Raw genomic sequence first — 22,078 nt, forward strand, 5'->3', positions numbered from 1 at the left:
TAGGTTCTATCCGTTTGGTTAATATCCGATAGAACATGGATTTATTTGTGATTTACCCTAATCATGTTTATGATTTATTTGTGATTTACCCTAATATCCGACATGAAATGTTTGAAAAATTGAATTAAATTTCAATTATGAACATGTTTTAAATGGTTTTTATCATTTTTTTTCAGAACCGGATATTATCGAATAAATATCCGATATCCGATAGCTTAGCCTATCAGAATCGATATCTGATTTTGATATCATATAGGATAGTGCTCAACCTGTCGGATATCAGATTTCTGAATATCCGACGGATATTCTTCCATTGACAGGCCTAGTTCATTCATTCAAGTATGTGAGAGAAGAAGAAGTCGACACTGTAATCCAAAAGATATCGAGTTCATGTTCCTCAATGGAAGAGGGAGAACTAGTAATTAATCTTAGTAAAGTACTGCTAACTCTAACAAACAACATAGTTTCGAGGTGTGCTCTTGGTGCTAAGTATGAAAGTTCTCATGAAAACAAATTTGGTGAATTATCAAGAGAGATTTCAAGGTTGCTGGGAGCTTTTAGTTTTGGTGATTACTTTCTATCTCTTGGGTGGATGGATGTTGTTATTGGATTATCTAGTAAGCTTAAGAAGGTATCCCAAGAACTCGATGCTTTCTTCAACCAAGTCATCGACGAGCATCTCCTTCGTCATTCCGAATCACAAGAAGGTCATGGTCAAGGAAGAAACGTTGACAAACTAGATTTGACGGATATTCTACTCCTTTCTCAGAAGGACAACCCAAATATCTCTCTCAATAATATCAAAGCAATAATCCTGGTTTGGCCTCTCACTCTCCTCTAATCTTTTCCTAGGATATATCATATATATTTATTAACTAATTATTAACTCAATCAATTTTTTTGTCACTAATAGGATATGGTTGTGGGTGGAACTGATACAACAGCGACAATCATGGAATGGGCAATGGCTGAGCTCATTAAAAATCCGAAAGTGATGCAAATAGCTCAAGATGAGGTGAGAAGAGTAGTGGGAAACAAGCATAAGTTAGAAGTGGAGGACATTAAACAAATGGACTATCTGATATGCATTGTCAAGGAGAGTCTACGACTACATTCCCCTGTTCCTTTAGTCCCAAGAGAATCATCTAAAAGTACCCAAATAGCAGGTTATGATATCCCTCTCCGCACAAAAGTTTACATCAATGTGTGGGCAATTCATAGAGATGTTAAACTATGGGATGACCCAGAACTGTTTCGCCCTGAGAGATTTATGAACAACTCCATCGATTTTGAGGGCCAAGAATTTGAATTCATTCCATTTGGGTCAGGTAGGAGAGGGTGTCCAGGAATATCATTTGGCATCACAATTGTTGAATACATTCTTGCAAATCTCTTATACTACTTCAACTGGGAACTTCCAACCGGTGACAAAACAGAAGACCTTGACATGACTGAAGCTTTTGGTCTTACGGTTAATAAGAAGATCCCTCTTAACGTTGTTCCGGAAATATATGCGTTGCCTCTGCTTGACGATAGAACAAATGAATAGTCACGCTTGTGAAAACGATTTATATTTGCATTTGTTAACCATCGTATCGAACTGGTTCCCTTTTAATAATAGAGAAAGTATCGTATGCATGCATCTTTGTATTGGCGTATCAAGACTTTAGTGGTGAAGGTAGAATAAGATATGCTGCAGTGAATGATAACTGTCTTAAGCTTTTGTTTGTTTGAACGTGTCCTTCGCAGGTACTGTACTCTAGCTGTTAGTAAGCTATTAAGTGTAATTGTAACATAAGTTATCCGGTGTTGTTTGTCAAAAAATTTAAGAAATATGTTTTTGTTTTGTGTAACTGTGTTTATGAATTCAATTTTTTTCATCTTTCATTACTACTCTCGAAGCAGCAAAAACTGTCTCTGCCGGATTTTGCTAAGAAAGACTCACACTTAGGGTTTGCAACAAATTTGGATTATAGGATTGAATAATTCTTTATTAATCTTTTGTTTATAGCTGGTAGTATATATAACCTGGCGTCATTAGGGGCTACCCTGAAAGAATTAGGGACGACTTTTTTATTCCAAACCCATAGACAAGGATAAGGAATGTCCAAATTTGTTGAGATTACGAAAGTACCCTAACACAATCGGTAGTTAATAAAGTTATATTATCTACCGATTACTACTATTCTCAATGTTGTGGTCGTTAGCAATCGGTATATAGGTGAAGTTCATAAATAACTTCATAACCTACCAATTAATCTAGTTCACAAATTCGAAAAACTTGAAATTTTGACAAAAACAAAATTTGGGGCACCTTAATAATCGGGGGTTAAATTACCTAATTTAACTACCGATTATAGTAGTTTCCAAATTCGAAAAATTGGTGATTTCGGCAAAAACAAAATTTGGGGCAACTTTATAATCGGAGGTCACAATTAACTTATTAAACTATCGATTACCATAATTCCCAAATTCGAAGAAAATGAGATTTTGACAAAAACAAAATTTGGGGAAACTTTATAATCGGAAGATACATTACCCTACTTAACTACCGACTATATAGTTACCCAACAAAATAGAGCCGTTGGAACTCTAAACTCTATATAAGGATGGTCCTTTTACCCTCTATGGAATACAAATACGTTTAAACTCTCTCCAGCATCATCTTCAACATAATGGCCCAACCATCACATGTCCAATAAGAATATCCGGATCATCGTGGTTGTGACAACCATTAGAAACTTTAGACATTTTCCACTCTTTGCCTTCCCTACCACCGGGCATATAGAAGACAATCTTAAATGGGCATCCAATCTTCTTTGTATGAGTTCGGTATTTCGTCCTCTCCGTCTTTAATGTGGAACAAGGTAAAAGAAAACAATACTAGATTGCTATAAGCAAGAAGAGAAGAGAATTCAAGCAAGAAGAGAAAGATAAGTTTTGTGTTTAATAATTTGATTGAGTAATAGATAGCTCTTACAAGACTTAATCTAGCCTTTATATAGGCTTGAAGAATAACTAAACTAGGAAACAGAAAAATAAAAGGAAATCTAAAAGAATCCTAAAAATAAGAAAGACTGAAACTAGGAAACCATGGAAGCCAAACCTCTAAGCGGAATCTTCTGGAATTGTAGTATGCCCTGCATCAGTCCCCCCTTCTAGAGTAAAGCTCGTCCTCGAGTTGTCCAAACAAACCAGAAGTTCATTGTCACCATGAAACGTAAAAATCTCTTGAACATTAAATGTGTTGGAGATATTCCAATCATTTGGTAGATCAATAACATAAGCATTATCATTGATCTTCTTTAAAACCTTGAAAGGACCATATTTCTTCATCTTGTTTTTGTTATAAGTACCCACTGGAAATCTCTCTTTTCTTAGATGTATCATCACGAGCTCCCCTTCCTTGAAGGTTTTAAACCTCTTGTGTTTATCACCATCCTCTTTATATTTAGAATTGGACTTATCCAGTTTAGATTTTACTTCATTATGTAATTCAGTTGCTTAGTCTACAAAAGAGTCGGCTGCAGTGTTTGTACTCTGTGTGGTGGGTAAGGCTACCAAATTAAGAGTATGATTAGGTACTTTAGAGTACACAATATCAAATGGAGTTTTCCCAGTAGAACGATTCACATAAGTGTTGAAAGCGAATTCCATATGTGGCAATAACACATCCCACTGCTTACTATTATCCAGGCACTTAGCTCTAATCAAATACCCAAGTGATCTATTAACAACCTCAGTCTGTCCATCAGTTTGCGGATGTGAAGTTGTGCTGAATTGTAGAACTGTGCCTAAGCGCATCCATAAACTTTTCCAGAAATAACTCAAAAATTTGGTATCTCTGTCAGAAGTGATAGACTTTGGAACCCCATGCAATCTTACTACTTTTTTAAAGAACAAAGAAGCAACATTAGAAGCGTCAGTTGATTTCTTACAAGCCACGAAGTGAGCCATTTTAGAGTAACTGTCAACTACGACCATAACAGAATCATTACCTCTAGCAGTATGAGGTAAACCAAGTATAAAATCCATACTTATATCAACCCAAGGTGCATCAGGAACTGGTAAAGGAGTATACAACCCGGTATTTTGAATTGTACCCTTTCCTCTCTGACAGACCATGCATTTTTGTACGAACTTTTGTACATCACGTTTCAAAGATGGCCAGAAATATCTTTCTTCAATCAGGGCAATGGTTTTATCTCTCCCAAAATGACCACCAAGACCACTGCCATGTAATTCTCGCATAAGATGTAAACGTAAAGACCCTTGAGGAATACATAATCGATTCCCTTTAAAAAGAAAACCTTCTTGTATAAGAAAATCATCAACCCCATGAGTTTGAGAACTGCATTGATCCCATAGTTTGCCAAAATCTTCATCTTCTGGATAAATGTATTTGATATAGTCAAATGCATAACTCTCATTACGAATTGTAGTTAATAGATGACTTCTTCTACTTAAGGCATCAGCAACTTGGTTCAATTTGCCACTTTTATGTCTCACGGAGAAAGTGTATTTGTTGAGTGTGGAAAGCCATCGATCATGCATTCTGTTAACTTTAGCAGAAGTATTCAAAAACTTCAAAGCATGGTTGTCAGTGTTGACAACAAATTCCCTATGTATAAGATAAGTATGCCACTGCTTAAGAGATTGAACAAGAGCCAATAACTCTAATTCATATGTAGACCATTTCTTTTGTGCATCTGAATTCTTCTCACTGTAATATGCAATTGGATGACCCTCCTGTGATAAAACTGAACCAATACCAACAACAGATGCATCACAATCTATTTCAAAAGGCTTGTTGAAATTCGGAAGTGCAAGAATTGGTGCCGTATAAAGCTTTTCTTTAAGAAGAATAAAGCTTTTATCCATTGCTTCCGTCCACTCAAACTTCTCCTTCTTGAGACAGTCAGTCAAAGGTGCAGAAATAGAGCTAAAGTTCTTCACAAATCTTCGATAGAAAGAAACCAAACCATGAAAACTACGAACATCACGAATAGAAGTAGGAACTGGCCAATCTTCAATTGCTTGAACTTTAGAAGGATCGACATGAATACCATCAGTAGAAATCACATATCCCAAAAATGTTACTGAAGAAGCCATGAAGGTACACTTCTTCAAATTAACATATAAAGAGTTGTCAGCAAGAACTTGAAACAATTTTGAAAGATGTTGGAGGTGTTCTGGCTCACTGCGACTAAAAATTAGTATGTCATCAAAATAGACAATAACAAATTTACTGAGAAAGGGTTGGAGAACCTGATTCATGAGTCGCATAAAAGTACTAGGTGCATTAGATAACCTAAATGGCATGACCAACCATTCATATAAACCTTCACGTGTCTTGAATGCTGTTTTCCCCTCATCTCCACCTCGAATGCGTATTTGGTGGTAACCACTGCGTAAATCCAACTTAGTAAAAATAATAGAGCCCTACAATAAATCAATCATATCATCAATATGCGGGATCGGAAATCTATAAGGAATGGTGATGCGATTTAATGCTCTGGAATCGATACACATCCTCCATCCATTGTCTTTTTTACTAACCAAGAAGGCAGGACTGGCACAAGGACTGTTGCTAGGTAGTATCAAACCCTTTTTAAGCAAATCATTTACCTGTCCCTGTAATATCTCATGCTCAGCAGGACTCAAGCGATAGTGTACTTGGTTTGGTAAAGAGGCTCCAGGAATAAAATCGATGCAGTGTTGAATATTCCGTAAAGGAGGTAATGCAGTTGGTAGTTCATCTGGAAATAAAACATTATATTGAAATAATAATAAGGGCTTCACCTTTGCAGGCAACTCAATCATAGGCTTAGAATCTTCATGGGAATGTAAAGAATGTTGTGGGTGCAAAGAACGAATAACAGTGGCTACGACAGCATCAGTCTGCGCACAAGAGTTTGAAGTGGAATTGGATGGACTAAGAACCTTGGTTTTCCCATTATGAACAAAAGTGTAAGTATTCTCGAATCCATTGTGAACCGCGTGAAGATCGTATTGCCAAGGTCTGCCAAGAAGAAGATGGGTTGCCGTCATATTAATGACATCACATAGAACTGTGTCTTCATAACCCTCAAAAGAGAATGACACATAACACTGAAGAGTAATCTTCTGTGTGCTAGAGGCATTAACCCATCCTACAGTGTAAGGTTCTGGATGAGAAGTTACTGGTAGTTCAAGCTTCTTAACTACGTGATCAAATATAATTATCCACACTGCCACTATCAATTATCATCTTGCAGATTTTACCCCCAATATAACATCTGATTTAAAAATACTGTGTCTCTGAGACTTGCATTGTTGAGTAAGAAATAATGGACGAATCATCCCAACAAACTCGTCGTCATCACCAGGTGAGTCTTCATCTTCGAACTCATTAAGCGCACCAGTGACTTCATTAATGAACTGAGGTTCACCAATCAAAGCATTGAATTTCCGACAATCACTAGAAGTGTGCCCCGATTGCTGACATTTATTGCACTTATCTCCACGAAATTTTGTATAAGCATTATTAGCTCGCTGTTGCGGTGGAAATTGTTGTTGCCTGTTATGAAACCGATTCCCTGTAGTAGGAGGAGTTGGTTGCAGAGAGTGAGACTGCTGACCCGGCTGAAGATCAACTGGATTGGCTAAGATAGGTGTAGCCAGAGGTGGAGTATAAGGCACAATATGGCTAGGTTGTCGATGTGAATGGCTAACATCATCATAAGGAGGCCTGGGAATCAAAACAGTATCTGGAGAAAAGTTTTGAGATGAATTGGTACCCCTGTAAGTATTTTGATAACGCCCTTGTCTGGATGGATAAATCCTAGAAGAACGAATAAGACGATTTTCTATCTTAATAGCTTGCTGCACAGCTTCGACCATAGTAAAAACTGAATGAGTCATACCATTTTGTATTAATCTATTCCCCTCAATGAATCTTGCAACTAACTGTTCTTCAGATTCTTTGAGTTGATTTCGTGCGACCAAATTATAAAAATCTGACACATATTCTTCAACAGTTCGTGCCCCCTGCTGAATGTTTTGTAATTTGATGAAAAGTTGCTGCATAAAGTCTCTAGGTAAGAACTTATCCCTGATCAAAGTTTTCATACGTTTCCAAGTACGTATTTTCGGTTTGTTAGCGTTTCTACGATCATCACAGATCTTATCCCACCAAGCTGCAGCTCCTCCTTTGAGTTTGTATGTCACAAGTTTAACCTTAGAATCTTCAGGGACTTCCATGAATTCGAAAAAACTTCTACCTCAAAGAACCAATCAGTTAGTTCTTCAATACGAAAATTTCCAGAGAAGTTGGGAATATCAGCTTTTAGTTATATTCTGGTAAAGAACTGTAAGGGTTGTGACCAGTTTTTAAACGTCGTTCTTCAATCCAATTCTTCTCTAGATCGTTCTCACGTTCATCTTCATCATCACTGTCAAGTGCAGGAGAAACTATCTTCTTCTTTGAATGACCTATGAAACCTTCATACGGTTTCTTAATGTTTAAAGTACGCAATACATCTTCAGGTACTTCATCATTCTGTAAAAACTGAAGTATATCTTCTTTAGTTTTTCCTTCTAAGTCTACAAGCTCAGGCATATCCAAATAGATTTATATGTTTTGCAACCTTCAAAAGTTGATTCTGCATGGTTTCAAGCTTGGTATCTCTTAACCCTAATTTGTCCTCCATGGACTTCTATCACAGGCACTATGAGCATTAGTCTCTTCCCATTGCTCAATCAAAACAATTCACTAAGGCTCTAACCTAGCATTCCACTATCAGACAGTGCACTGAGGTTTCATCTAAACCTCAGCTGCAACAATTTAGCTCATGCTCAACATATAAACACATTAACATTCATCACATATGATAATAAGAGCAAATTCAAACAAAACATGACTGAAAATTTACAAAAAAAATGAACCAACAGTTGAGGAACTGGCTAGTCCAGTCCTCTTGGGTGAAGCTCTGGCTAATCCAGCATGGTTACAACACACTACATCGTTTCCCTTTTATAGCTTACAACAAAATACCCAAATTTTCTACAAACCCTAATTTGAAAATCCCCAAATCAGCAGGATTAGGGTTTCGATAAATAAAATTAACTCACCCTCTGATGCAAATAGACTCGACCCATGCTTGTTGATGTCCCTCTGATGCTCTTCCTGCTCCAATTGATGTACTGCAGCCCTAGCTCGAGTTGTTTCATCAACTCCACACCTAGGGTTCAGAGAGATGTGGGTTTGAAGAAGCAACTAGGCTAGAGAGTTGGGGAAAGTGATGGTGATTGAGGTGGTGTCGGGGTATGGAGATGGTAGTGAGGCAGAGGGTGGCAGTGGACATGGAAGAGAGGCAGGAGCAGAGCTCGACTGCAACTGTCGGGGGAAGAAGAAGGTTTTTGGGGAAGATAAGATCGATGGGAAGAAGGGAAGGGAGTGTTTGGGTGAAGGGTATAGGTTCCGATGCTAGGGTGTGAGGAGGGTGTATCAAAGGTTGATGATTAGCGAAGCGAAAGCGTAGGATGAAAAGGTGATGGAATGATCCAACGACGCGATAGAAGCGACCGTTGGATGATGAGATACAACAAAACTGACGGCTTCAGATGGAGTTAGGTACTATAGTGTTTGACAGGAGCTTCGGATTTTGATGCACAATGATGAGGCGACCGTTGGATGATGAGATGGATCCAATCTGACGGCTCTCATGGAAATGGGTATGGATAATGGAAATGGATTTGGGTAAGGGTTTTGGGTCTTGGGTATGGAAAGACCATATCTTCTTTAAGAACAATTCTTCCTCTTCAATCCCACTTCTCGTTGATCCGGCTCTTGCAAACATCATTCTTCGCTTCCTCTTATCGAGAGTCTTTGCCGTTCCTTTGCTCTTTTCGCTCTGTGAGTTAACCAGGCTTTATTTAGTACCTAAAAATGCAAAATTAATTAAGAAAAGTATTTATTCTTGAAAACAACGAAAACACAGAATATGGGATAAAATGTAGAATTAATGCACAAAAGATGAGTTAAATGCCAAGAAAAATATATAGAAATATGAACTTTTTAGCACTCATCAAATACCCCCAAACCTGAATTTTACTTGTCCTCAAGTAAAACAAAACTAAGGAAATCCTACCTATACCACTGTCGCTGGTCTCTCGATTGCATTTAGCGAATGCAATAAGCCTTTTAAACCACTAAGTGTCCCTAGTGGACGAGTGAAGTCTCGTGAAGGTTTGCTTAGAACGTACCTACAAAGTTCTAGGTCAAAATATAAGCTCAGATTCCATCAAATGTGACATGTGCAAGTCAGTTTAAGCTCACAGCAAAATGGAGATGTCAATCTAGCTATCCAAGGCACAATCCTAGCACTGATAACAAATAAAGACATGTGATAAGAGTGTAAAGTGTATCTACACATGTGTAAAGAAAGATCGGATGTTATGACTACTAATCACCAAGAGATAGTTTCTCAGGCTAAGAACCAAGGTCGAAATCTAGCTAGCTGTCCGGACTTTACGACAATTGTGAATGAGTTGGAGGTATTTCACAATTACTCGCGTTGTACATCAATGGCATACACCCTCCTTGCTTATTACAATGAAACAACAAAATGACTATTTACATGACTCTTATTTACATTGACTACTCTCTTTTATTTTTGGAACAAGAGATGATGGAATACTTGATTTTTTTTGTATTTTTCTGATATTTTTTTCTCTTTTTTTTTTTTTTTTTTAACACTGACTGATACATTTTTGATATATGTACAAAAGGAAACAAAAGATTACATGACACTTTGCAAGAGGTAGCCCTTTTTGATGCACCCAGTTAAATTCGATGGTTGTCTTTCTTAATGTAACCTCCATCTTCTATCCCAACCAACCAAAGAACAAGCTAGTCCAGTTTCGTTCAGTATTCTAAAGTGATTGGCAATCGTAACTTCTTATCCAACACCTTGAAGATCGAGGCCATACATGTATTGGTAGATCGTGCGCGTGCAAATTTCTTATCACTATGTGAATTGTGCTAGAATCAGGGTGCCTAAATATCTAGACTAAGACTCCTAATAAAAATACATATTTGCACAAGAGTCAACATTTCAAGGTAAATGAGCTCCATTTTTATGATTTTTCTAATTTTTTAATTTTTTTGAATTTGATTTTTCAATTTTTTTGGAATTTTTCAATTTTTTCAAAAAAAAAGAAGGAGTTCGTTTTCAATTATGGCAAATTATCATGGTATCTACTCTATACCCCCAAACCTAAACTAAACATTGTCCTCAATGTTTCAAAATATGGAAAGAATTAAAATGCAACATATGGAAAGGGACATGCTGAGTAGAGTAAAAGGAGAGAGAATACCCGATTTCGGCGAAAGCAGAATTAAAACTCCGTTATTCAAGGCAAAAAATCCAACATATTTCAGCCGAGATCATATTGGATTAGCAAAATATATACAAAAGGAACAAAAAGGTTTTTAAGAAATTTTATCTACTGGATTATATACAAAAATTCACCATACACTAACAATCTAAAGAGTTGAGGATCAACCCAAAAGACAAAGTGTAGAGGTTTCAACAGCTTCACACAATAATAATATGATAGGCATGCAAGTGAAGCTGTGAAACAAAATGAGCTACCCCCAAACCTGGATTTTACAGAAGATATAATTTTGAAAACAAAATCGCGCAGTTTCGGGGGTTCATCATGCAAAAGGTCTAGCTCGAAATGAACTGTGCTAGGGACGGGCAAACATGCTATTTCCAACTGTGGTTCCTCAAATGTATTATATTTGGAAGCAAAATAGTCCAAGAGGACTTGGGAAGCACACAGTTCCAAACCTAGGTTAGGAATTTTCAGAAAAATTGGTTTTACAATATTGGTACAAACCAAATCTAGGTTGGGTGGAAGGCCATCAGATTGTGACTTAGGTAGAAGAATAGGCATATCATTATCAATCAAATCAAAATCTTCTAACTCATCTACACATGTCACATCATGCTCACAATCATCAAACACATTGGCAAGATCACAATCAGAGTCATCAACATCATCAACAAATTTATTCTCATGCATCGGCAAATCAGGAGAAATATCACAATGTGACCTAGGTAGAGAATCAGACACATCAAATATATTTTCATGCATATTAGTGTCTACAGAAGATTCAACTATTCCTATGTCATGCTCATCTTCACAGAATAATTGTACGAATCCCATGTCAATATCAAAATCATATGAATTACAATGAGTATTAGAAAAAACAACATTCATGAAGGTCGAGGGCGAGAAGCCATATGTTATTGAACCAACAGGTTCCACAATATTTTCATGTTCTTCTAACATATCATCATAATCATCATAATCATCATCATGGTAGCATGCATATTGGTCCTCATTAAAAGTGGTGGTGTCATTAGTCGAGGTGGTGGTGGTGGAGAAGGCGAGGTAGTGACAGTTTGCAGAGACAGGGCATGGAGGTGGTGGTGGTTCTGCAACTGATTTTGGGAGAAGGGGAAGAAGCTCGACTGTTTTGGGAGAAAGGAAGTGTTTGTTTGGGTATAGGGTATCGGGTTCTACGGTATGAAGCGGGTGTAGCGAGTTTTGATGAACAGCAAGTAAAGAGCGTTGGATGATCCCATATAGATTGAATCGAACGGCTACGATGGAGAGGTATGTGGAGACCGTTGGATTATGAGATACAACAAAATTGACGACACCAGATGGAGTTAGGTGTTGTAGTGTTAAGCGGAAGTATCGAGGTTTGATGCGCAGGCAAAGAAGCGACCGTAGGATCTAAATGTGATCTAATCCGAAGGCTTGGAATTTAGGTACTATGGTGTTTTGCAGGGACTTCAGATTTTGATGAACGATGAAGAAGCGACCATTGGATGATGAGATGGATCCGATCTAACGGCTGAGAATGGAGGCGGGTATGGATATAGAAAATGGGTTTGGGTAAGGGGTTTGGGCCTTGGGTATGCCAAGCCCATATCTTCTTTAAGAACAATTCTTCCTTCTTGAGCCCATTCCTAGCTTTTTGGACGTGCGCTCCATTCTTTGCGTCTTCCTTGCGTAATTTCTTCCGGCTTTTCACTACTTTTCTGCTCTTTTCCGCTCTGCTATTCATCCAAACTTTATTTATTACCTAAAAATGCAAAAATTAAGTAAGAAAAATATTTATTCTTGAAAACAATGAAAATACAGAATATGGGATAAAATGTAGAATTAATGCACAAAAGATGAGTTAAATGCCAAGAAAAATATATAGAAATATGCACTTTTTAGCACTCATCAAATATCCCCAAACCTGAATTTTACTTGTCCTCAAGTAAAACAAAACTAAGGAAATCCTACCTATACCACTGTCGTTGGTCTCTCGAATGCATTTAGCGTATGCACTAAGCCTTTTAAACCACTAAGTGTCCCTAGTGGACGAGTTGAAGTCTCGTGAAGGTTTGCTTAGAACGTACCTACAAAGTTCTAGGTCAAAATATAAGCTCAGATTCCATCAAATGTGACATGTGCAAGTCAGTTTAAGCTCACAGCAAAATGGAGATGTCAATCTAGCTATCAAAGGCACAATCCTAGCACTGATAACAAATAAAGACATGTGATAAGAGTGTAAAGTGTATCTACACATGTGTAAAGAAAGATCTGAAGTTATGACTACTAATCACCAAGAGATAGTTTCTCAGGCTAAGAACCAAGGTCGAAATCTAGCTAGCTGTCCGGACTTTACGAGAATTGTGAATGAGTTGGAGGTATTTCACAATTACTCGCGTTGTACATCAATGGCATACACCCTCCTTGCTTATTACAATGAAACAACAAAATGACTATTTACATGACTCTTATTTACATTGACTACTCTCTTTTATTTTTGGAACAAGAGAGAATGGAATTGATAAATACATGATTTTTTTTTTATTTTTTTTTTTAGAACAAAGAAACACTTTTGATACATATACAAAAGGAAACAAAAGATTACATGACATTTTGCAAGAGGTAGCCCTTTTTGATGCACCCAGTTAAATTCGATGGTTGTTTTTCTTAATGTAACCTCCACCTTCTATCCCAACCAACCAAAGAACAAGCTAGTCAAGTTTCGTTCAGTATTCTAAAGTGATTGGCAATCGTGACTTCCTATCAAACACCTTGAAGATCGAGGCCATACATGTATTGGTAGATCGTGCGCGTGCAAATTTCTTATCACTATGTGAATTGTGCTAGAATCAGGGTGCCTAAATATCTAGACTAAGACTCCTAATAATTACATATTTGCACAAGAGTCAACATTTCAAGGTAAATGAGCTCCATTTTTATGATTTTTTTTTTTTAATTTTTTATTTTGATTTTTTCATTTTTTTTCAAAAAGAAGGAGTTCTTGTTTTCAATTATGGCATATTATCAAAGTATCTACTTTTCACCCCCAAACCTAAACTAAACATTGTCCTCAATGTTTCAAAATATGAACAAAATTATAATACAACATATGAAGAGGATCATGTTGAGTAGAGAAAAAGGAAAGAGAATACCCGATTTCGGCGAAAGCAATATTAGAACTCCGTTATTCAAGGCAAGAATCCAACATATGTCAGCCGAGATCATATTGGATTAGAAAAATATATACAAAAGGAACAAAAAGGTTTTTAAGAAATTTTATCTACTGGATTATATACAAAAATTCACCATACACTAACAATCTAAAGAGTTGAGGATCAACCCAAAAGACAAAGTGTAGAGGTTTCAACAACTTCACACATGAAAGAAAAGCACGTGAAGCTGTGAAACCAAATGAGCTACCCCCAAACCTGGATTTTACAGAAGATATAATTTTGAAAACAAAATCGCGCAGTTTTGGGGGTTCATCATGCACAAGATCTAACTCAAAGTGTACTTTGCTATGGACGGGCAAACATGCAATTTCCAACTGTGGTTCCTCAAAGATATTATATTTAAATGCAAAATGGTCCAAGAGGACTTGGGAAGCACACAGTTCCAAACCTAGATTAGGGACTCTCAGTAAAGTCGGTTTGACAATATGGGTACAAACCAAATCTAGGTTGGGTGGAAGGCCATCGGATTGTGACTTATGTAGGAAGATAGGCACATCATTATTAATCACATCAACATCTCCTAAGTCTTCTACAAGTGTCACAACATGCTCACCATGCTCACACAAATCAGAATCATCAACATCATCAGAAGAATTATTCTCATGCATCGGCAAATCAATGGAAACATCACAACGTGACCCAGGTAGAGAATCAGACACAACAACTATATTTTCATGCATATTAGTGTCAACAGAAGATTCTATATTACCTAAGTCATCTTCATAGGATAGATGCACATGCTCAAAATCAGTATCAACATCACATGTATATGGAATACTAGAAGAAACATCATTCATGAAGGTCGAGGCAGAGAAGCCTAATGTATTTGAACCCAAAGGTTCCATAACATTTTCAGTATAGACATGTTCTTCTAACATAACATCATAATCATCATCATCATCATGATAGGGATTTTGCAATCTAGGATAATTTTCAATCCTAAGGTCGGAGCTATGACAAGAATAAGACTCTAACTCATGGGGGTGACTCATACCATGTGGTGTTGTCCCTGTTCCCCTAACAGATTCCCATTGATGGGTTTTCTCTGCAATCTCAGCTAAAAATTTCCATGCATCATCCACAGATTTATCAAGAAATTTACCATTACACATAGACTCAACCATGGTTCGACATTTAAAGTCTAGTCCCTCATAGAGGATGACGACAAGTCTCCACTTCTCAAATCCATGGTGCGGACATTCGCTCAACAAATCATTAAAACGTTCAAAATAGTGAAAAACAGTTTCCTCATCCAATTGGACAAAACAATTGATACTTTGACGAATAGCGATGGTCCTATGATGTGGAAAGAATTTTTTGAAAAATAGATCTGTGAGTTGGTCCCAAGTGTTGATTGATTGTGGTCTCAAACCGTAAAACCATGTTTTGCCCCTTTCCTTTAGAGAAAATGTAAACAAACGCAATTTCAGAGAGTCTTCGGACATATGATCAGGTTGCATAGTCCGACAAATTTGTTCAAACTCTCTTACATGAGTATAGGAGTTCTCAGAATCGAACCCTCGAAATATAGGAAGTATTTGTATCATGCTTGCATTTATTTTAAAAGGGTTATTGGTTTGAGGTAATACAATACATGATAATGGAATTTTTATTGTCGGATACATGTATTCATGGAGAGCACGAGGTTGGCCCATATTGAAAAGACACAAAGCCCACTATTTGGTTTTAATGGGTTTGGATTTTTGGGAAAAATATTTGGTTTTAATGGGTTTGGATTTTTGGGAAAATTTTGGTTTTTGAAATAAGGAGCAATTTTTTTTTTTTTTTTTGAACTTAGCCTAGCATAAATTATCACACCCCACAAAAGAAAATAAAAACAACAATAAATAATTACAAGCCCATAAAAGAAAAATAAAAGAAAATAAAAGAAAATAAAAATAATTATTACAAGCCCAAATTAAAAATAAATTAATTATTACATACCCAAATTGAATATTTAATGGGGCCCAAGTGGGTTACTCATGGTTTAGGCTTACTTGGTTAAGGAGGGAAGCCTAGTTAGGCTTTTGTTCCCTTGGTTGCACTAGCCCAGTTGGGCTTTAGGATCGTCCTAAGCAGCTCACGCTCAAGCCCAGCAACAGTTGGAGTTGGTTTAGCAACACGAGCCCAGGAGGATCAGCTGCGAAGCCCAGGAGCAGAAGATCACGAGCCCAGCAACAGAAAAAGGCAGAGCCCAGCAGCAGCAGGTGGCTAAGCCCAGTTGAAAAGTTTGGCGAAGCCCAGCAGACCACCACCAGAGAAGCCCAGCAGTGAAACGCAGCTTCAGTTGGCAGCCCAGTTACTTTGGCTTGGCAGCAGCAGGCTTGGTTCACCAGCTCCAGCAATAGCAACAGCAGCAGCCAAGGTTCCAGCAGCAGCAGCAGCTCAGGTGGCCAGCAACACAGCTTTGCAGCAACTCAGTGGCACCTGCAATGATAGTGATGAAGCTTAGACAACTCAGTGCAATGATTGCAGGTCAGGACAGCAAAGGAAATCAGCAGCAGCAAGCACCACTCCCCGGCAGCGGCGCCAAAAACTTGGTGTGCTTGGGAACGACACACAAAAGACTTGCAAGTATACAAGGCCAAGTTTTAGTATAGAGAGTAAGCAAGGGATCAGTCCACAGGGAGTGGGAGCATACAAGAAATTTTCCTAAGCTAGCAATGGAGACAAGGCACTATGGCAGTGAGCAAGGCAAAGTAATATGACAATTGCAAAGAACCAAAACAGTTAACAAAGCAAAGATGACAAAACAGCATGGAACCAAGGCTGTGAGCCAAGGGCAGGGGTGAGTTTGTGCACTGATTTCAATGCACAACAGGCTTCAAAATACAAGAAATAAACAACAAGATAGCTAAGAAATTTAGTTGAGCAGGGAGCAAAATAAGACTGAAATTGTAAGTGACTGAAATAAGGTATTGTGGTCTAAGCTAAGGCTTAGAGTCCACCTTTGTGTCCTATCCAAACAATGTGATCCTAGGTTGAGTTGAATATCCTATGCATACATCTAGAATGGGAGGAAAACTAATTTGCTCACTAGTTTGCCCCTAGCATTGACTGTCTTTTGACAGAACAATCAATCACAGGCACTATGAGCATTAGTCTCTTCCCATTGCTCAATCAAAACAATGCACTAAGGCTCTAACCTAGCATTCCACTATCAGACAGTGCACTGAGGTTTCATCTAAACCTCAGCTGCAACAATTTAGCTCATGCTCAACATATAAACACATTAACATTCATCACATATGATAATAAGAGCAAATTCAAACAAAACATGACTGAAAATTTACAAAACAAATGAACCAACAGTTGAGGAACTGGCTAGTCCAGTCCTCTTGGGTGAAGCTCTGGCTAATCCAGCATGGTTACAACACACTACATCGTTTCCCTTTTATAGCTTACAACAAAATACCCAAATTTTCTACAAACCCTAATTTGAAAATCCCCAAATCAGCAGGATTAGGGTTTCGATAAATAAAATTAACTCACCCTCTGATGCAAATAGACTCGACCCATGCTTGTTGATGTCCCTCTGATGCTCTTCCTGCTCCAATTGATGTACTACAACCCTAGCTCGAGTTGTTTCATCAACTCCACACCTAGGGTTCAGAGAGATGTGGGTTTGAAGAAGCAACTAGGCTAGAGAGTTGGGTAAAGTGATGGTGATTGAGGTGGTGTCGGGGTATGGAGATGGTAGTGAGGCAGAGGGTGGCAGTGGACATGGAAGAGAGGCAGGAGCAGAGCTCGACTGCAACTGTCGGGGGAAGAAGAAGGTTTTTGGGGAAGATAAGATCGATGGGAAGAAGGGAAGGGAGTGTTTGGGTGAAGGGTATAGGTTCCGATGCTAGGGTGTGAGGAGGGTGTATCAAAGGTTGATGATTAGCGAAGCGAAAGCGTAGAATGAAAAGGTGATGGAATGATCCAACGACGCGATAGAAGCGACCGTTGGATGATGAGATACAACAAAACTGACGGCTTCAGATGGAGTTAGGTACTATAGTGTTTGACAGGAGCTTCGGATTTTGATGCACAATGATGAGGCGACCGTTGGATGATGAGATGTATCCAATCTGACGGCTCTCATGGAAATGGGTATGGATAATGGAAATGGATTTGGGTAAGGGTTTTGGGTCTTGGGTATGCCAAGACCATATCTTCTTTAAGAACAATTCTTCCTCTTCAATCCCACTTCTCGTTGATCCGGCTCTTGCAAACATCATTCTTCGCTTCCTCCTATCGAGAGTCTTTGCTGTTCCTTTGCTCTTTTCGCTCCGTGAGTTAACCAGGCTTTATTTAGTACCTAAAAATGCAAAATTAATTAAGAAAAGTATTTATTCTTGAAAACAACGAAAACACAGAATATGGGATAAAATGTAGAATTAATGCACAAAAGATGAGTTAAATGCCAAGAAAAATATATAGAAATATGAACTTTTTAGCACTCATCACAAACCTCTAAGCGGAATCTTCTGGAATTGTAGTATGCCCTGCATCAGTCTTCCTTTTGCATACTTATGATTCTTACCTTGGTGACTCTTTTTCACGCCACCTCGCTCACATGTCATTTCAAACTGAATATCCTTGACATAAGGGTCCTGAACTACCACGCACATCTTATCTTTTTCCTTGTTGATGAGCCATTCCTTTGCCTCCTTCTTACTTCCAAATGACTAAATGCGCATATAACAAAACAAACATCAAAAGCATAAGCATTTAACATATATTATTTGAAGAATAAAAAAGAGAAGTCATGAGTATACCAAATCGTTTGTATAGTGGTGGGACGTATCATGCCTCGAATAAAATTCATCATCCACCGCTACAATAGCCTACAAACAATAACAACAAATTAGGCCACTACAATCGGAAGAACGGGATAGGAAATTGCTAACGATTCATTAATAATCAGAACATAATTATAGTTTATAGACTACCGATTAAATCCTTTGAACTTCTTTCGGTCTCTGTATGAAAATTCTTGATTAATCGGTAGCAGTTGTATTTCTCATATGGCCGATTATTATTGAATCGGTAGAAAAACATAACTCGTCTACCGATTATTAGATTTCAAGAATTAAAAAAAAATCAGTTTTGGAGGAGTTTGATTTTGGGGCTTCCTCCATAATCAGAGGTTTAAATTTTTTTATCATCTATCGATTGAAAGATAATGAAACAAACCAATAATTGAAGTTTTGAAAAATATGTATTTGGGGCGACTTTGACAATCGGTAGTTATGTAAATTTACGGAACTACCAATTATACCTAATTGAATTATTCAATTTTGGGGTTTTTCAAAATCGGTAACATTCTAAGCTCCATACTCTACCGATTAATGATATATTATTACATAGTTTTTGATGATCGGTAGATATATAACCACATTATCTACCGATTCTGGGTAGTTCATGGCATTCAATGCACGCAAAAATAGAGTTTCTTAACACAATACCTGTGTTTTAGATGCATCGTTAGCTTCGATCTCGGTTGATTCTCCGGTTTCCTCCATGAAAGCATCGTCTAGGGTTTTCTCTCCACAAAAGTTTGGATCATTCAACAAAAACCCCGAATCGTCTTCTCTAAACAGTTGTGAAGCTTCAACATTATGTTCTTCACCTTCTTCTTCATACTCATCCATGTTTCTTGTTAATTTTAAGAAAAATGGTAAACACCCACTTCTTATTCTTTCTCTTCTTCCTCTCTCTCTCACCAAAAACTAAACTACCATAAACTAGACCACCAAAGTCCAAACAACCTATTATATACACCGACACTACCGATTATGGTTTTAACGATTATATAATACAAACACCCGACTATATAATTATCTACTGATTATGGGTTAAGTTCCCAAATTCGAAAACTTGTGTTTTTTTCCAAATTCAATTCTGGGGAAACTTCAAAATCGGGAAATAATGTTGTATGATTAAACAACCGATTGTCCACACCTACACTACCGATTATGATATTATCTACCGATTGTGTACACCTACATACCCGATTATAAAATTAGCTACCGATTATGGGCTTCGTAGCAAAAAAAAAATGAAACAAACCACATTAAACTACCGATTGTAGTTTTATCTACCGATTATGGAGGATAAAATTGCCATTTCGAAAAATCCCCGATAAGGGGTACCTTAGATTTACTCTTGGGTGACCTTTTTTGTCTTTTTGTGTCGCCCCTAATTCTTTCAGGGTAGCCCCTAATGATGCCAGGATATATAGCTATAGTTTGCAAGAAAATTTAAGAGGAAGAGGATCTCGTGACTTAAATTTCTGACTCCAAGCTTAGTATTTTGAGGAATTTGGTACCCATTTACCTTAAGAGAAAAGAACAATAAAAAGATTTCGAACTCCGCTCCTGGTGGTCTTTACTAATTGTTGGGGTTGAATGAATTTCTTTTTGCTCGAAATTCAGATTGGGATGTGTTTTTGAGCATTAATACTCCTTCCGTCCCACTATTATATGACCTATTTAATTTAAAACTTTTTGTCCCACTATTAGTTGACATATCTCATTAAACAAGGGTAAATTCTAAAATTATCCTTTTGATTGATTATAGTTACGGAAAATGGGTCATTTGTCCAAATACTTTTAAAACATGGTTCTAATGGACGAGTGAAAATTAGTATGGGTGAAATGGACACCAAAAAAATAGCAAGGATGAAACTGGATTCATCCTGGCTTATACTTAAAAATAGCAAGGATGAAACTGGATGCATCCTGATGTAAATTAAAAATAATAAAAAGTATTTGAAAATGGGTAGGATGAAACTGTTTACATCCTGGCTATTTTTACATTTTTATCCATTTAAACAGTATCAAAATCTAGATGTCTTTTTCACCTAAGAATTGTTGATTTTGGTCTTTTTAGCCAATTTTGTGTTATCGTTAGTATAAGAAATATGTAAAATTTAGTATCCATGTTTATATTCGTTGCGTAGGTGTTTTAAAATGCTTTTAAATGATACAAAGTTTATAAAAATTCATGGTATCATTTGAGAGATAAATCATTTCTAAATATTACAAGTTATTATCCATAAGGGTATAATTGTAAGAAATACTTAAAATACTCCTTTTCATTCCTTGTCTTAAGAGTTGTGCAAATTTGAACTAGGTCATCTAATAGTGGGACGGAGAGAGTATTTATTAAAAGTTGCCTAGATACTAGAAATTCATAGAAGAATTATTTGCCGAAAATAATATTCTATCGAAAAGAAACCCCAGAGATAATATTTTGGATTAAAATCTGTCAATCATCTTCTCCGCCTTGACTTGAGGATTCATTTTTGGAAGTGACTCTCTTCCGACGCCCTTGTAGTTGAATTCACATAAATGCTTAGAAGTGAGCCGAGAAGAAAACTGTTCCACACTTGCACTTGATCGCTGTCAATCCCAGTTTCTTGTTACAACTAAAACATCTATTCTTTGATATTGTACCACTTTCTTCTCCATTACTACTGGATATTGTTGAATCTGATGATGCTGAACTTGGCGAAGCCGTAATCTCATATGCAGCACTAGAATCAGTTGAGCCGACTTATTTTGCTTGGGTAATAAGAGCCTTCTTAGGGTTTGCAGATTTCTCAAAAGCACCTTTGGCTAAAATAGATTTTTCATCTTCCTTGAGTTGATCCCTATAGCAACTGCTACATAAGTTCATATTGGCTATTGTTCTGAAAAATCCACATCGGTTTACACAAAGTATACGTGCTTCAAATCCATTAAAACTGTCTTGTGATGCCATCCTTGATTCAAGTCTGATAGTACCAAAACAAAAATCTTAAGAGAAATCTGATAGTAAAAATAATCCTAAGAGGTGTGTGTTTATTAGCATGGACATGGTCAATGTATTTATAGTTGCACAATAAATACTGCTTCCTTGTTTGGTTAGGATTTCCTATTCCAAAATACTTAAGTATATAATTAGACGTGTATTTCTTAATTTTTATTTTGTTTTATACTTTTAATTAGGAAGGATCTCAATTTCTCAAATTCTCAATAGAATTCGGAAAAGTTGATGGGTTTTGAAATTGCTTGTCTATTTCAGTCTCCTACTGAGATAGGTACCTCTGGTACATGGATAGAGAGAACGAGACGATGAATGATGTTGCAGTAAAAACCTTCAGTGATGATCTCCAAGTTCAACCACGTGTACAACGACGAACGTGTCTCGTAAAAGGTCAGGGACTTATTAGCAACCACCAATGAACATCTACTTCTTCAATGGTGCATTCAGACTTCAATGATGTGGATATACATTATTAAAAACAGGTATAAAACTTTGAAGAAGCAATATAATGCGGTCCTTCTTGAACTGAAGAATTTCTGGCGCTATGAAATACGTTAAATTGTGACGACGAATAAAACTGGTCTAATTCATTATGTTAACGTACTGTTTATCGCTTTTGTTATAACATTGCACTTGTTTTTCCTTTTTTTTTTTTTTTTTAAATT

The 22,078-nt window shown here is 37.2% G+C and overlaps 1 protein-coding gene across 1 annotated transcript; it reads left to right on the plus strand.

Annotated features, from left to right (window-relative positions):
- The first annotated feature begins 205 nt into the window (after nucleotides 1–205).
- Nucleotides 206–1,803, plus strand: LOC113306821 (cytochrome P450 71A1-like). Its single transcript, XM_026555737.1, has 2 exons — nucleotides 206–817; nucleotides 914–1,803. The coding sequence occupies exons 1-2, from the start codon at nucleotides 401–403 to the stop codon at nucleotides 1,547–1,549; spliced, it is 1,053 nt and encodes a 350-aa protein (XP_026411522.1). The 5' UTR covers nucleotides 206–400; the 3' UTR covers nucleotides 1,550–1,803.
- Nucleotides 1,804–22,078: the final 20,275 nt, after the last annotated feature.

The sequence above is a fragment of the Papaver somniferum genome, chromosome 8, assembly GCF_003573695.1.
Source record: "Papaver somniferum cultivar HN1 chromosome 8, ASM357369v1, whole genome shotgun sequence".
NCBI lineage: Eukaryota > Viridiplantae > Streptophyta > Magnoliopsida > Ranunculales > Papaveraceae > Papaver > Papaver somniferum.

What these genes read in the sequence shown, in the direction of transcription:
- LOC113306821 (XM_026555737.1), top strand. Translation starts at nt 401, where the DNA reads ATGGAAGAGGGAGAACTAGTAATTAATCTTAGTAAAGTACTGCTAACT. An exon ending in ATATCAAAGCAATAATCCTG is followed by an intron (nt 818 to 913) that starts GTTTGGCCTCTC and finishes TGTCACTAATAG; the next exon opens with GATATGGTTGTGGGTGGAAC.